At 42.6% G+C, this 15659-nt stretch overlaps 1 protein-coding gene and 1 long non-coding RNA gene across 3 annotated transcripts in view; one reads left to right on the forward strand and one right to left on the reverse strand.

The window, feature by feature from the left end:
* On the reverse strand, positions 1-6163 carry LOC147653403 (uncharacterized). Of its 2 annotated transcripts, none has more exons than XR_015286073.1 (2): positions 3351-6163; positions 1-1470 (listed from the first exon to the last, which is right to left on the reverse strand). It is a non-coding gene; the product is annotated as an uncharacterized LOC147653403 (long non-coding RNA). The 2 variants fall into 2 exon arrangements; XR_015286072.1 differs by having other exon boundaries at positions 1-2437; positions 3351-6017.
* PROSER2 (proline and serine rich 2) overlaps positions 5773-15659 on the forward strand; it is a 24560-nt gene continuing 14673 nt past the window's right edge. The window contains exons 1-2 of the mRNA XM_086886513.1: positions 5773-5998; positions 15309-15523. Of these exons, the coding sequence (XP_086742639.1) occupies positions 15344-15523 (180 nt within the window). The 5' untranslated portion in view covers positions 5773-5998; positions 15309-15343. The remainder of the gene's footprint in view (positions 5999-15308; positions 15524-15659) is intronic.

A 15659-nucleotide genomic window follows, 5' to 3' on the forward strand; every position in this document is an offset into this window, starting at 1 on the left:
GCAATTTTAAAAGATAGGTTTATTTCCAAGGATATATATTTTATTTTCACTTGGAATAAATAATTTTCTATATTTCTTTGATTCTAGTTGCACTTCTCTTCTTTGGAAATAATACCATTAATATTCAATTCAATTCAATGACATATGTCTCCATTCCCCACAGGAAAATAAGTTGCATTAATTTCAAACACATTCACACTGGAAAATCACCAGTTGTTTCTACTCATTAAGACGTATGGAAGAACAAAGTTATCATTAAATGTCAAAAAACATATGTTTTAAATAGCAGAAGCCAAGGAACAGCTATTAAAATCGGGCCACTTTTAACCAGATACTGCAACACCAGTAGAAAGCTGTCCCACCCCCCTCTAAACAAAACACAGGAAAAGGTAAGTATTTGCTCTGAAGCAAAAGATGAAAGATTAGATCTAATAGAGTATTTAGGAGCCGAAACTAGAATTTAAATGAAAGTGAGATATGAAGTATAGAAAAAATACTAAGTATCAAAAAAATACTAAGTATCTAAAAAATACACCCCAGCTCCCCTTTCTCTCCCCCCAGGTGAACTGCAGACAAAGCCTGAAAGCAGCACAACTCATTAGGGAACTTCCTCTGCAGCCTTCTCCTCATACCTGTAAATCTTGCCTCACCAGTGAGGTGCACTAACACCAGAAGTAAGGAGAGGAGAGAAATTAGGTCTGGCTTCCTAGACAACTCACTGGTATGCCTGTGAAATCAGACAAGGAAAAGGGGCATGGCTTCATGGAGAGAGAAGCAGTAAGAAACCACAGAGGCATTAGTGAGAGTTCGGGGGAGCAAGAGTAGGTCCTGAGGCAGGGGTGGGGTGAGGGTGCTAGTGGAGGAGCAGAAGGGACTGGGGACAGTGAGCACTGCAGTGCAGGGAGGAGATAAAGTACTGAAGAAGGAAGGGGCAGCAGGGAATCTGCATATCCAGAGGGCAGAAGGAAGGCTGAAGAGATGTTAATAAATACAGCTCACAATGCCTCCAGCTCTGCTTCTGTACAGGCAAAGAACCACAGCAGCCACAGGGCCATTTCTCAATTAACTTATAACAATTTATAACATTGCCTGGAAATTAGATATTTTTCCAGCTTAGTCATAAACAGGGCTAAACGCTAAAGGTGTTCCTAAAGAGTACCAAATAAATACCGACTGCCTCTGCTCTCCACAGATCCTATCTTGACTGTTTCTCACAGTAAGTGATGGTATCTCAATCTTGTCTAGAAAGTGCCCATCTAGAAGACTCTGTTGTCTCTGCAACAACCAGACTGTTCAAACTCATCACACTCTCCACACATGGACCCTGATCACCCAGGAGAGGGATGGAAGTTGCTCTCTGCAGCTCAAAGACATTCCTGTCCCTACAGCAGTGGATCTGGTTTCAGATCTGTCTCCCTCAACTTAAGTTTTTGTCCCACAGCACTCAGTCCAAACCAAATGCAAAAACACCTGGGGAAAAAAAAAATAAAAAAAAATATGAGCACCTCCCAGAAATAATCACTGAATCATAGAACATCCCAAGCTGGAAGTGACCTCAAAACATCATCAAGTCCAGTCTTTCATGGAGAAGGAAGCCTTGACAAGATTATGTAGCACCCTGTTCAGTCACATCTTGAAAACCTCCAGCTCTATCTGGCTCCTTGGGGATTTTGTTCCTGTGAGTGACTATATACAGATAACACCTCTCCTTGAGCAATTTGTACTCATTGCCACTTGTCTTCTCCATGTGGTTCCTTGAGAAGAGACAGCCTCCACTCTCTTTGTAGCAACCCTTTAAATGCTGGAATATTCTGATAAGGTCTCCCCAAAGTCTCCAGGCAGGAAAGACCTAACTGGTTCAGTCTTTCTTCATAGGGCTCTCCAGCCTTTTGATCATCTTGGTAGCCCTTCTTTGGACCCTCTCCAATCTGACTATCTTGAATTGCATAGACCAGGACCAAACACAGTACTCCAGGTATGGCCTGGCCTCTAATGGGTTCTTGGATTATTTTGTCCCAGGTGTAGGACCTTGCCTCTTGTCTTGTTAAATAAACCTCATACAGTTCTTGCTAGTCCACTCTTCCAGCCCTTCCAGGTGTCTCTGCAAGACTGCTGTCTCTTCTCACATGTCCACCTTACTACCCAGTTTAGTGTCATCAGCAAACTTGGGGAAGGAGCTTTCAATCTTGTCTTGTTTGTTTTAAGCTGTTTCACTACACAAACCTGCCTGACCACAAAACAAAAGCCACAGAGTTGGCAGGAGGGAGGCAGCAGTGTCATCTAGGCTGGGATATGTGACTGCTATTGAGTCACAGGCAAAGCCCCAAGTTTTGGTTACTGTAAGTTTATCTTATTGCTTGGAAATGCATTCTGCCAGCTGGGCACTGAAAAGCAAGGAGTGCTGTGAAGCCTTTCTTTGGCTCTGGCTGTAAGTGCCCTGCCAAAAAAAGGAAGTGGTCAATCAAGGGGAAAAGTTGTATGAATCAGTCCTGGAACACATTTTGTGTGGGATTACTGAGTGTAAACAATAATAGTGACCTACTGTTGGCACAGTACTTTGTACAACAAGCCATGCTCTTGTCTGGAGGTTTCCTATGGCCACTCTTATGCAAATAACAAGTCATGATAATACCATGTTTATCACAACACTAAGTCAACCATAATGACTGTAAATGTAACCTGACCTTCACTTTGGCTAAACTCTGTTTCTTTCATGGTTATCTCCTATCTTAGAAAAAATAGGGAAATATATATGTACTATCTGTTGCCTGTTACATACACTTGCCTCACACAAGGGGCTCTGAACTTTAACCGTGGAGCTTTCTAAGCCTACTGAAATTCAAGTAAATAACAGATAGCTTCCCATCAGTCTATGCTTTCTTTCTGACCGCTGAGTTCTACCAATTCTTATCAAATCCAGGACGCATACACAGAAAAAGACAGACCCAAAATGAAAACTGTTTTTGAAGAAAGTCCAAAACAGGTGAATAAGATCCTCTTTGATCACAGTTGCTTAGTTCAGTGTGCCTACTCAGCTATTTGAAGTAGCAAATACAATAAGCACATTCTGTGCGAAGAAACATGAATTTTGGCCTGTAACACTAGGCAAAGGAGTCAGATTGGCAAGAGGAGTTTTATAAACATGGCCTTTTTCTCATGGCTCTGTTTTGGGCAGCATTACCAGTGTACTGACACTGACAGCTGGATGTGTCACCCTCCACTGATACTGGAGGATGACAGAAGAAATTAGAAACGCACATAAAATACAGTTTTGCTACATTAAGTAGCAACCAGAAATGTCAGTATCACATGTTAATTAATGATTAATGCTGGAGGAAGGAGATGCATACCTGACATATTTTTAAACTGGTATAACAAGTTTTCACTGAGCAGAGGAGGGAAGTTCTCTATAATACACAGTAATGGGCTGTGTACTTGGAACTGTGCTCCATAAATTTCCCCACCTTCAGGACAGAATGTGTCAACACACAGTTGGTTTCCTAGGATAAACTTGGTAATATTAGTAATCAGTAATGCTGAAGAATGAGGAAAGAGGGGAAAAAACATGCAAATGATAATTAAAAGGACAAAAAACTCTTTTGGACTCACCTGGGATAGAAAAACGTTGACAGGGCACATTTTTAATGTGAGACTACACCTGACATTACAAGGTGATGAGAGTAAATCAAGAAATAAAGAAAATAACACTGTGGAGCTGATAAAGCCCTGGAACTGTAAAATCTTCCTCAGAATGATGTCCTACTTAGTAAGGAGAACTTCAGCTCAGGCAGGTTGAATTAGCATATAATACATTGTAAAAATAATATATTGAAATTATTTAACATTCTATCTTGGTGAATCTCAAAGCACTCTCCCTCTCTGTGTATTGATGTTCCCACACTGAAAATCTGTAAAGTACCTGCTTGCCTTTAAGTATATTCTTGAATTAAATGTTCACAGAACAGAGATGCTCTCCTTAGCTGGGGTGTCCATGCTATATGCAATTGACACCATTCCCACTTTGCTCCTTGATGAAATAAGAAGCTTTCCTCTCCTCTGCTGTTGTGTAAGAGTTGTTACACAGGGCAGGCATATGATCCTGTACCAAGTTGTTGCCAGAGCCAAGAATAAAAGAGAAAGATGGGATTCATTTAGCCTTACATCAGCAGGCTCTAAACTGGGCCCCCAGTCAAGAGAGACACACAGGACTCTAGTCAGGCTTCACCACTACAACCACTAGACAGGTTTTATCACAATGTGATTGTCCAGCCTCCTAAGCTGGTGGAAAGCCCCCTTCTCTCTCCTGGCTGTAGAATGACCAAACATCTTAGATTAGGCACCAACTTTAACATAACAAAAAACTACATAATTGTTGTATAACTGGAGTCTTAATAATTTGCTTTTCTCCTGGACACTACTCCTGTAGCTTTTGGAGACTACTTGAAAAAAAAAAATAATTACAGACTGAGAATGGTCTTACCTTGTTGACCCTCACTGACCCACATTGTACAGCTCCCCCTTCCCTGTTCTGTTACGCCATTTATTTGGGTAGGGCCACACCTTTTTGAAATGTTTCCATCTTCCACACTTTGAGGTACTTCTTGCATTAGGAGTATTTTAGCCACCACAGCATGGGTGAAAAAGAATGATTTCTGAGAGCAGCTTGAAATTTTTACAGCGTAATATAAGTCAAACTGTTAATTTGCTGGCTGCCATGGCCTTGCACAATGAAGAAGGGAGAGGACACAATCACCTGATAAATACCTGTGACTCTGACAATATATTAGTAATAAATAAGAGTACAAATAAGCAATATTTGTTTTTGAGTTCTTAAGTATATGGGTGGCACAGATTAACAAGGCATGTAAACCTTTTCCCCACTGAGGAAGAAGACTTAGGCAGTTGTGAAAGTCATTTGCTCTTTTACCTTCACCATTTCCCATTACCTTCACCATTTTTATTTTAGCAGAGGGACAAGCCCCTCAGACACCAGATCCAACAAAATTTACGCCGCACAGAATCAAAGAAAGGTTTGGGTTGGAAGGAAGCCTTAAGAATCATCCAGTCTCAACCCCCTGCAACAGGCAGGGACACCTTCAATTAGACCAGGTTGCTCAGAGCCCCATCCAACCTAGCCTTGAACAGTTCCAGGGATGGGGCAGCCACAACTTTCCTGGACATGATTAAAGCAGGTTTTACCTCAGGGTTCTCCGAGGCAGCCAAAGGTGTCACTGTCCCCCCTCTCCCACTGCACCCAGCTCTCAGCCCTCACAGTGTGGCTATGGAGAACCGTGTCCCCCAAACAGTGGAGGGACACAGAGTCACAGAACCGGTCAGGTCGGAAGGGACCACAGTGGTGAAGCACAGGATTTTGACCAGACAGTTCTGGAATATCTCCGGTGAGGGAGACTCCACATCCTCTCTGGGAAACCTGTTTCAGTGCCCGGCCACTGCACAGGACAGAAATTCTTCCTTCATGTTCAGGTGGAAGCTCCCGGGCATCAGTTTCTGCCCTTTGCCTACTGAGAGGCACCACCGAGCAGAGCTTGAGCCACCCTCTGACAACTCCCTTTAGATAGTGATAGACATTGATGAGATCCCATCTCAGTCACCTCTTCCCGATCAGGCCCATCTCCCTCTTCCCTCACAAGTGAGATTCTCCAGACCCTTGACGAGCTTCGTAGCTCCAATACACTGGGCGCCGCACAACCCCTCAGCCCACACGGCACCGCCACTGCCGTTCAGAAGGGCAGACTCCTCACGCCCTGCCCCGAGCGCCGGGACAAAGGCGGCGGTCCCGCCCGGGCGAGGCGGAGCCGGGCCGGGCTCAGCCACCGCCCGGCCGCTTTATCCGCCCGCCGTGGGTGGCGGCCGGCGCAGTGCGCATGAGTTCGGGGCGGCAGCTCGGCGGAGCCCGCGACGCTGCTCCGGCCACCTGCCCGCCCTCCGCCCGGACTCGTTCCGCCCTCGGCTGGGAGAGGCGCGGACCCCAAAGCCGGTAAGTTCCGCCCCTCCTCGGGGGGCTCCCCTCGCTCTGCGCGAGCCCCCGGCTGAGGGGGTCTTCGCTCCCCCCGGCTCCCGGGCTCGTTGCCGCCGGCTGTCGGGTCCGCTGGCGTGAGGGGGAGAGCTCGCGCCGCTCCGCCTGCCCCGGCTCGGTCTCGCTGTGGGGAGAGGCCGCGGAGCTGCGCGCCCCTGCCAGCCCGCCACGGGAATGGTTCGGCGTTGCTCTTATTACTCACTAATGGATTTTTAATTATTCTTCCCTCCTGTTCCAAGAGCAGCAGCGGTCGGGGCGCCGGGTGCTCCGTGCGCTGCGCGGGCTCTGGGCGGCGGGCGGGACTGAGGACAGGGACCGGCACAGCCCTGTAGAGCAGCTTTGGACTTGGGTTAGTTTAGGTACACAGGCGGGGAGGAGAAAAGCTATCAGCGAACTGTTGCCCTGCTGTGTTTGAGGCTTGGCTTCCCACTACTGAGTTGTTTAGGTTTTTTTGTTTTTTACCCCTGTGAATTTCTTGTTCTTCCCTAGCATAGCCTAAAATTTGCTTCTGCTAATCGGCAACTTTAAGAAAATATATTTAAGCAAAGGTTTCATACCTGTAAAACTTTGATGTGTGCTGTTCCTGCCTGACTAGGGGTGATGAGGAACAGCTGCCTTGTGTCTCCTCTGCTTCCCGACTGTCTGCTATTTAGAGTTGCCATTGGAAAAGCTGTTGGTGTAAACAGTAACAGATTCTACTTCAGGATACTTTTTTCCCCTTCCTTCTGTCAGGTACCTTTTCCAATTGGAGGTGGTAAGCATGAGATGGCTGGTGATTCTTAAGATCTTAATCTTAGGTGGTTCAGGCGAGGTTTAGTGCGGGTAAAGAGAAAGCACTGCCTTAAAAACACCCTTGGGATTTTCAGTAATCCAGGATCTCAAGGGCATGTTTCCTGAATAGTTTTTGTTTTAGTGTGGCAGCAAGAGAAGGTTGCTGGAAGTGGAGCTCTCTTGTGCTTGGTCCTGTGCATGGGTGTAGCAAGAGATGATTCCTGTGGTAACAGGCATGCAGATGAAATAGGAAAGAGATAAGACAGCCTCTTCCATATCTTTCTAAATATTTTTCAAGGATAAGATATAACAAGTATCAGAAGTGTAACAGTTATTTCCTTTCCACTCCCTTTTATGAAAGACACAGAAGGAAAGACTTCTTTTCAAAACCTAAAGCAGAAGTCTTAGCTTTAAAAGCTTTTGCAATTTCTGCCTTATGCTAATTAGATATTATTTTTCAGACTGTCACAGATTCTTGACTAATGCAGCATTGTGGATGGCCTTCCTTGTTCAGGTGCTACTTTAAAGAATTATGATTGTGGCTTTTTTCCTTCCTTTGGAGGAATTACTGTTGTGTAAGGGGGAAGCTGATGTTTAAACAATAAAAGGGGAAAAAAAAATGTTGCTTGCTTGAGTTCTTAAGAATGAAGATATTACTTGCTTCTCAGAAATGGATTTTCCCAGTAGTCCCTTTCTTATCAAGGATTTGTTTGGGGAATTTACCATAGAGAATAAATGAGTAGAATGAAATTTTATGACTAGAAGTTCAAGTAATACCTGGCATTAGAAAGGAACAGGGAGATTTTTATATTACATCTCTGTTTTGTCAGTAGTAAAACTCTTCTCATCCTGTTAGTTATAGCTGCTTTTTCTCTGCATGCCTCTGAGAGAAATATTAACCAAGAATGTTGGCAGACGGATTGCTGGTTGGATATAGTAACTGGAACAACTTAACTCCTGAGCAGTTGACAAGTCTCAGGCTGACTGACCTTCTGAAATACTGGAGCATGAAAATAAATGAGCGTATGAATGTGGCTTTCAAAGCCAGACAGACAGGCTGTTACTGTTACCAAATCCTCCCCCTGCCTTTTTTTTTTTTTTAATTAAAAAATAAAAGCAAGTGATTTTAATTTCCAATATAACTAACTGCTTAAATATATTCTTTTCAATTGGGTGTGTATGGATTATCCCTGTACCAAGTAATGTCTAGGGCCAAGACTCTCCTGCTGTTTTGACAGTGCTGTTTTCAGCTTTGTTTACCTTGGGCAGGCAGACCTTTATGCACTTGCATAGGAATGAAATGTCTAAAATTAGTTCATTTTTAAAGTAAACACCCATGCTTTGTGCTCAGATGTCCTCTGCTTTCTTCCCCACACTAGTACAGCAGTCACAAAAAGAAATATAGGAGAGCAGCCTAAAATCCATTTGTGAGACTGTGACACAGCTGTACCAGGGCTGAAAATTTTCTTGCTATCCTAAATACTGTGTAAAACAGGATTTGGCTCACCATTGCTATGACTGTAGCAGCAGTTACATAATGAAACCCTAAACCCCAGCAATGCTGCACCTGTAACAAGACAGAAGTTGACTAATTACAGAGGCGTCTGTGCCTGAAATTGTTTATGTACACTTCATGGTTCTAAAGTGTTGGCTGTCACAGATAGCACCACCCTGATGTTAACAGGGGAGATTTAAAAAGAGTAACTTGAAAAGAATGAGACGCTTTCCTTGTTGAAATTTGCATAAGGACATTTGAAGTCAGAGGAGAGCTCAGCCATCGCCTGGATGTGTTTAAAGCCCCATATAGGACTGGGTGAGGCAGCTCTGGGTATCACACATAGCTCTCCCACTGAGCAGCTACTGGTCATCAAATCTCAACTGGAGATACTGGTGAGAGCCTTACTGTTATCCTTAGGTGAGACCTTAATCTACAGAACAGTAACTACTTGTCACTGGCTGTAGTTTTATTTTTAGTTGGGGCAGGAAGGGATTCTGTTGCTTTAAATGAGTGGGAAATGTGAGCGCTTCGGGGATCTTTGGTGGTTTAATCCACAGTGTTGTATAGGAGCCTTTGCCACTGGCCTTCACTTTGGGCAACAAAATCCAGCCAATGGCTGTAGTGAACTGGGAACAGAGTTTATTTGCAAGGGAAAAGGCAAAGATGTTTGGGGGTATGCATCACAGATGCCTTATTTTACCCCAATAAATTCTGTCTTGAGGGTGGACCAATGTGCTTAGCATCATCAAATCCTGTACTGGTATTCCACTGCCTTAAAAGAAGGAGCATTTCCCAAACACTGCAGAGAGGAGTATGAGGCAGTGGTGAGCTGTGCTCTTCTGCTGAATTGGTTGTATGTAACAAAGTATCTAAAGCATAGGGTCTCAAAACAGTCAAAAGGATGTTTTGAAAATCTAGAAAGACCAGATTAGAATGAAGCACAGTATAGAATCCCCATTTTCTGGTATCATCAGGCTTGGTTTAACGTGGCCAAAGGTGTGACCTTAGGCATTGTTTCTGAGCAAAGCATGATTTGGAGAATTCAATGTAGTAATTGAATTATTACTTAGGTAATGAAAATGTTGGTTTGTGATTTTTTTCCTTTCTTTTTAAGTGGTTGGTACATTTAATTTGAGATCAAATTCACTTAAACACTTAAGCATGTGATGGAATGTCTTAATGAAGTGAGACAGATTTAAGTTTTACTGAATTGGTGTCTTGCCCATCTAGTTTTTTCAAAAATGTATGTACACCATCTAGTTCTTTCAAAAATGTATGTACACAGGATTAGTTATTTCACTGCTGGCAGCTCTCACAAATTCTAGTGCAAGTTGTATGAATGACATTCAGTGTGTTTCTTGAGGCTCTGACTTCCAGATTTAGAGAACTGAGAGAATCTTTGTTTTTAGCTCTAAAACTAACGGATTTTGTAGCTCCTCAGCCTGTAGAGGAAAGTTTGAATTGTCACAAGTGTGCCACAGAAACCAGAAAGTTTAAAACAAAATATTGGGGTTGCATACATTGAATTCTGGGAGACTTACACTTGTCACTCTGTAATTACTTTGATACAGATGCATATCTGTCATGGGCTGCCATGAGAGCCCCCTGAGTTCATGCTTGGCTAAACACTGTTCAGTCCAACTTGTCACCTGTTCTGCAGATCAGTATTGATGTCCAAGGAAGTGTCTATAAAATGCTGTTGGCCTGGCTCTCATTTAGCAGTCAGAGATTCTGTGTAATTTTTTTTTTTTTTTTCTATTAATTGTCAGCATTTCTATTAGTCTGGCCATACTGTGGTGGCAGTCCCTCTCTGAACAAGGGCAGGAATGTTTCCAGGTTACTGGATGTTAAATAGCCATGACTGTTTTGAACACACAGGATTTTTCATGAGCAGGTAAAGACTGAATCATATTCAGTGTTATCACAAGCTTCTACACTTATGATGTGGAAAAGTGTCAGAATGTAACCATGTTGGTCAGTTTTGGTTTACCTTGGTTCCTAAACATCAGCTGTTGTCTATTGTTACTTCAGTTTTGTTTTGTTTCTTTCTGTAAGAGCAGCTTATGAATTTACTGTCTGATTCTGTAGGGTTTCTATGTGTTCAGCAAAACTTCGTCAGTTCACCCTGTGTACTCCTGGAATTAGTCAACTTGCCTGTGAGGTTTGGCCTCTGTAGGCAGTACTGTTACTTAGTCTATTCTTCTACCAGAAAGCTTTAACCTTACTGTGTATCACAAGAGTAGGGTTACCCCTAAAGTTCAAGGATTTACTCAGCATTTCACACATTGAAGGAGGTAAGAAGAATTCAGTTGCTGATAGCCCTGTTCAGATGGAGGAAATGTGTCCATCAGAACTAACCATCAGTTAGTTTTGAGGAGTTTGGAACAGCAGTGGCTAAGTAAATACATGTTGTGGGCCAGCTGGTTTTGTTCAGCTCTGGTCTTGTACAGCTGGTTTGAAGGTATGTTGCAGGAGCACTTAAGCACAAGGAAAAATTCATGAGGTTATTAGACACAAATACCTGGCTTGTTTTGGGAAGCCCTGTGGTCTCCTGACCACAGCATGCAGGAATCTGAATGAATTCCTACTCTCCTCTGTCTTGTTTTGCTGCTCTGCTGCCAACTGTCAGAGGCTGATAAAGGTCTCCAGTCTGCCCCTGAACCATCATTTCTATAAAACCCATCCCATGCTAACACTTCTAAAGACCACAGAATGTTTCCAGATGTTTAACTCTCCAAACTCAATCGCCACCATGGAGTGCAAGGTGACTGTGTGCAGAGCTGAGTGTGTGCATTGCTATGTCAGTGCACAGCTGACAGATTAAACCAACCTTGGAGTTCACTGGCCACTTCTTCTGTTTCTATTGAATCACTGAGAAAGCGCTGGTTAAGAAAAAAGGCAAAGTCTGTGTGATGCTCAGAGTACAACGAGGCTTAAAAATCTATCTTGAGAAATGTTTCATCAAAGAGTGTTCTAGAAATTGTATGTATAGTGAAAGGGACAGACTGATCTTGTGCCCTTTTAAAAATGCATGACAATTTTCTAAAAATTGTCAACTCACCTTAAGTATATTGTGCAGTTAATGGCCTGGTGCTGTCTGCTGACTTTTGGCTCCTGGCTTACGTAGCAGTTGATTTTTAGCATTTAAATGTCTTGCACTTTTGTGGGATTGATCTTTTTGCCTATTAAGCTAGTCTTCAAACAGGAGTGTTAATAAAAAATTCTTTCAATCTCCTGCTACTATAGAAACAGTCCCTTGTAAATGCTAACATTGAGCTTCAGTGAAGAAGTAACCTTAGTCAGCAAAACTATAAAAATATCCTTTTGGAAAGGGCAGACCTCACCTTATCTTTGATGGCAACTTAATACATTCTCTCTGAATTATTTGCCTCTGTCAAAGCAAAATTAAATCTTCGGAGGTGAAATTCAGTGCTAACTTCAGAATCTTTCAATTTCCTCCTTCTACTCTCTGAAAAACATGGATGATATGTGACTTGTATTGTTTTAAATATCTCATAAAGGCTATCTCTAGTGTAACCAAGAAGCGATCACTTCAGATGATAGAATCACACTGCCCTAAGATGCATTTCTGGTTTAATATCTGGGATCCTCTCTCCCAAATAAATTGTTCCTGTTACACTTTTGCACTCCTGTGTCATGGTCTGATTTTTTTTAATTATTTATCCCTAATGGTACAGGCACACATTTCTTAAACCAAGCTAAAAAATACCCAGTTACAGTGACTGAACAACAAATCCCATTGCAAGCAACTTTCATATTTAATGCCTCTCTGAAGGTCAGGAGGAACAGCTGCCTGTCATGCTGCTGTTTCTGCTCTCTCTGAGCAAGGTTACCTTATTTTTGAACCCTGTTTGTTAGCTTGGCAATCCTACTGAAACAGTGGGGTCTGGAAATTCATTAGATTCTTGACTATTTCTATCTTAAACCTATAAAGTCTTTCATTTAATAGCGATGACATAAAGAGTGAAGGGACTTCAGTGTTAACCATGGTTAGGAGAGGAATTTGTCTGTAAAACATGCTGTATGTATTGCAGCAGTGCCGGGCAGCCTCGTGTCAGCTCTAGCTGCTCTAGACACTGAACCAAGGTGCAGGAGTTTCTCAAAGCATAAAAAACACAGCAAAGGGGAGAAGAAACAAGGTATATGAGTGGGTCATGATTTTACTGACATGTACCTTTGATGTGTTAAAGATGATGTAAAAGGTAGAAGGGGACAAAAGTCTTCCCCCACGCTTTTTCTGCAGGCTTACAGGCCATTGCACAGCTCCCAAGCTTTTCTGAAATGAGTAAAACTCCCAAAGAAGCCACAGCTTCCAACACAAAAGCAGGACCGGTGCTGTAATGTTTGATACTGGCTCTTGTATGGGTGGCTCTCTGAACCAGTCACATTCACTGCCTTTAGTCATTGTTCGGCAGCTTTGTGAAACATCTGAACTGGAGCTCCAGAATGAGTAATGGGACCTTGCTGGGAGCAGAGTTATTTGTTCTTATTTAGAATTCATGGCTTTAATGTTTATTGCTGCTGAATCTGGATGTTCCTGCTGTCTTGAATGCAGATAGCCTACCATGAACTTAGTCCTGGTTAAACTGAGGTATTGCTGTTGGAGAAAGCAGAACAATACTCTTAACTACTTCTCCCTCAGAATTTGGACCTCTTGATTTCCTTCTTGGGTGCATTGATTAATATCTTCTCCTGGTTAGTTTTTGAATGTGGGTTTTATTTATGATATCTATTGTTATCTGCAGCGGTGACCTCTCATAATATAGTCCATAAAATGTTCACAGTTTTGAGTGTAATTCTAGAAATCTCATAATTGTCTATAGTATCACTGGGAGACTGAACAAACATGGCATATTCAGGTTACACTGGGGACACCTGGATAAAAATTTGATGCTGCAACTTAAAAGGGCTGAAGAGAAATATTTGCCTTGTGTTGAATGTCAGTAGAAGTACTCGCCTCTGGCTGGTCTCTCTCTTCCACCTGACCATCACCTTGACTGTCAGGATGGAATCTGAAGTCAGTGAGAGTTTGCTGTGAATTTCAGAGGTGTCAAGATTCTCTTGACAGTCTTGCCTAATTATATATGTATTTGTGTATGTTTGTTCATGTGTAGGATTTCAGAGTCAAGATTTTCACTGATAATGTTTGGCTTCCAAAAATTACATATATTGTCTTGTGCAGATGTATTTGTGTGTGGCTTTTCAGCACCACAGGGTTTGTTGTAGATGGAGCTGCTGTTGCAGGATATGTTCCATGCTTGGACTGCTGTTTTCCTGTTTAGCTTTCTGCAGCCAAAGGTACAGCAGCTGCCTCAGTGCTCCTGTGTCTGCCTGTCCTGAGGGTTTGAAAACCAAGACCATGAGCATGTTTCTACCTCCCTGGGCATCACTTAAATCCCATTATCCTAAGGATGCATTGTATCATTCATAGCTAAAGTTCTTAACAGGAAAACAAAAAAAAAATGTTCTTTTTGTGTAAAAATAAGGCTAAATTTGATTGTTAGACCTAATATTCATAAGAAGGGCTATGAGGTGTTTTTGCTGTGGCAGCCCAGTGCTCTGGGTTGTGGATGTGCTTCCAAGACTTGCTGGACTGCAGCCTGGCTTCATTGTGTGGGAGCTTTCCCACAGGACACGTTGGTGCTGCGGCGCAGGCGACGCACCTCTGGTAATGTCATAGCCCTCTCCTGGGAGGAGAGATCAGCAGGATGGAATTGTTGCTCAGTATTGGCAGATGTTATCTTACTGCTATGAAATACTAATCAGCTTACCAGAAGGCTCTGGTTTCTCAGCCCTCAGCCCACAGCTGTGGGGAGCAAGAAGAAGTAATCCAATTGAATTGGAAATGCAGGCTTGACTTTGCTTCTCATGTCGCCTCTTGAGCCATAATAAAGGGAGAAGCACTTGGGAAGCAGGAACATCTCATTTAATTTGTGCAGTGTCAGGGGAATGGTGTCCATTTCCCAGCTGGTTGCATATAACCTGGCACCTCAGAACCAGCTGTTTTGAGGAATGTGTCACTGCTGTTCACGGGTCACAGGCAGGATGGGTGAGAAAATGGACTGTTAGCAAGCAAGGCAATTTCTCGTTGCAAAGGATAGTTTAATGTATCAGAGTGAGAAATGAGCTAGGTTCTATGTTTTGCCTTCCCCCCTGTTCATGCTGTTAGTGTACTGAGATGACTTTTGTGTTTATGTCCTTGAGAATAAAAGAAAAAGTTCTGCCAAAGTGTTTTGGGAGTTGACGACAATTCAGAGGTTTTACAGAACTGGGCATTGGGAAAGCTTAAAAAACCAGGAGCTTTTGCTCCAGTGAGTGCTGGTGCATATGTCTGTTTCAGTAAGTATCTTCCAAATGTGCAAGTACTGTTTCTTCATGGCTGAGTGAAATAAAAGCTCTTGAAGCTTTAAAATTCAATTTGTAATGTGCTGGTGCAAAAATGACACCAAGTTCTGCTTGTGGATCTTTCACCAGAAGCAGGTGGCATAGAGCCGCTTCAGTAGCACAAGTTAACTGCAGCAGTGTTAGGAAATGAATGGAGTTCTGTCTCCTTCATGTGATCCCATAAATGGAATTCTTGTTTAAAACCAAATAAAGATAAAGGTACTTGACCTGGATCAGTTGGTATCTCAGCCAGTGGGATTTTACTACTGTTAATGATGTACCATAATGGAAAACACAAACTGAATTTGTAAGACAAGGATATATTCAGGGTCCTTGCTTTTAACTGTCCATAGACATCTGGTTTGGAAGTACGAGAGATGAGGGTACAGAACCTATCTATGTTGGATTTTCAGTCATCTTTTTGAACAAAACCAATTTTTTAAAAGATGCCCATAAAGCAGTACATGTGTTTCAGGGCATAAAGATATGCTCTTTATTAACTTGTGTGAGGTCTTTTCTTTCCATTTATTTTCCATTCTTTTTCAAGTGTTTTAACAAGCAGATTTAACCCCATACCAAATTGTTCTCTGTTTCCAGACATGAATAAAGCGAGCAGCCCCACATAACAACTGATGGCATTCTGTGCTGCGTCGGGATCAGTAAGTCAAGAAGGTGTGATGCCTAGGAATCTCCTGGTGGATTCTCCTGAAATGGCATCTGAAATCTCTCCAGAGCACATGCATGGGAGCATGGAAAGGGCTGGCAGTGTGGGGAATCATGGCAGCCAAGCTAGGTGCAGAAATCTTGCCTTGGTAAGTGTTTAATGAGCCTTGCACTTAATGATACATTAATAGCTCTGTTCACGTCACACAATTTTTGTTTTATTAAGATTGATTTTTGCCATTTCTAATCCTAAGTGGTTGCTGGTGTTGTCTTGGTTGTTAAATT

This window comes from Cyanistes caeruleus, chromosome 4 (genome assembly GCF_971803275.1).
Source record: "Cyanistes caeruleus chromosome 4, bCyaCae1.hap1.1, whole genome shotgun sequence".
NCBI lineage: Eukaryota > Metazoa > Chordata > Aves > Passeriformes > Paridae > Cyanistes > Cyanistes caeruleus.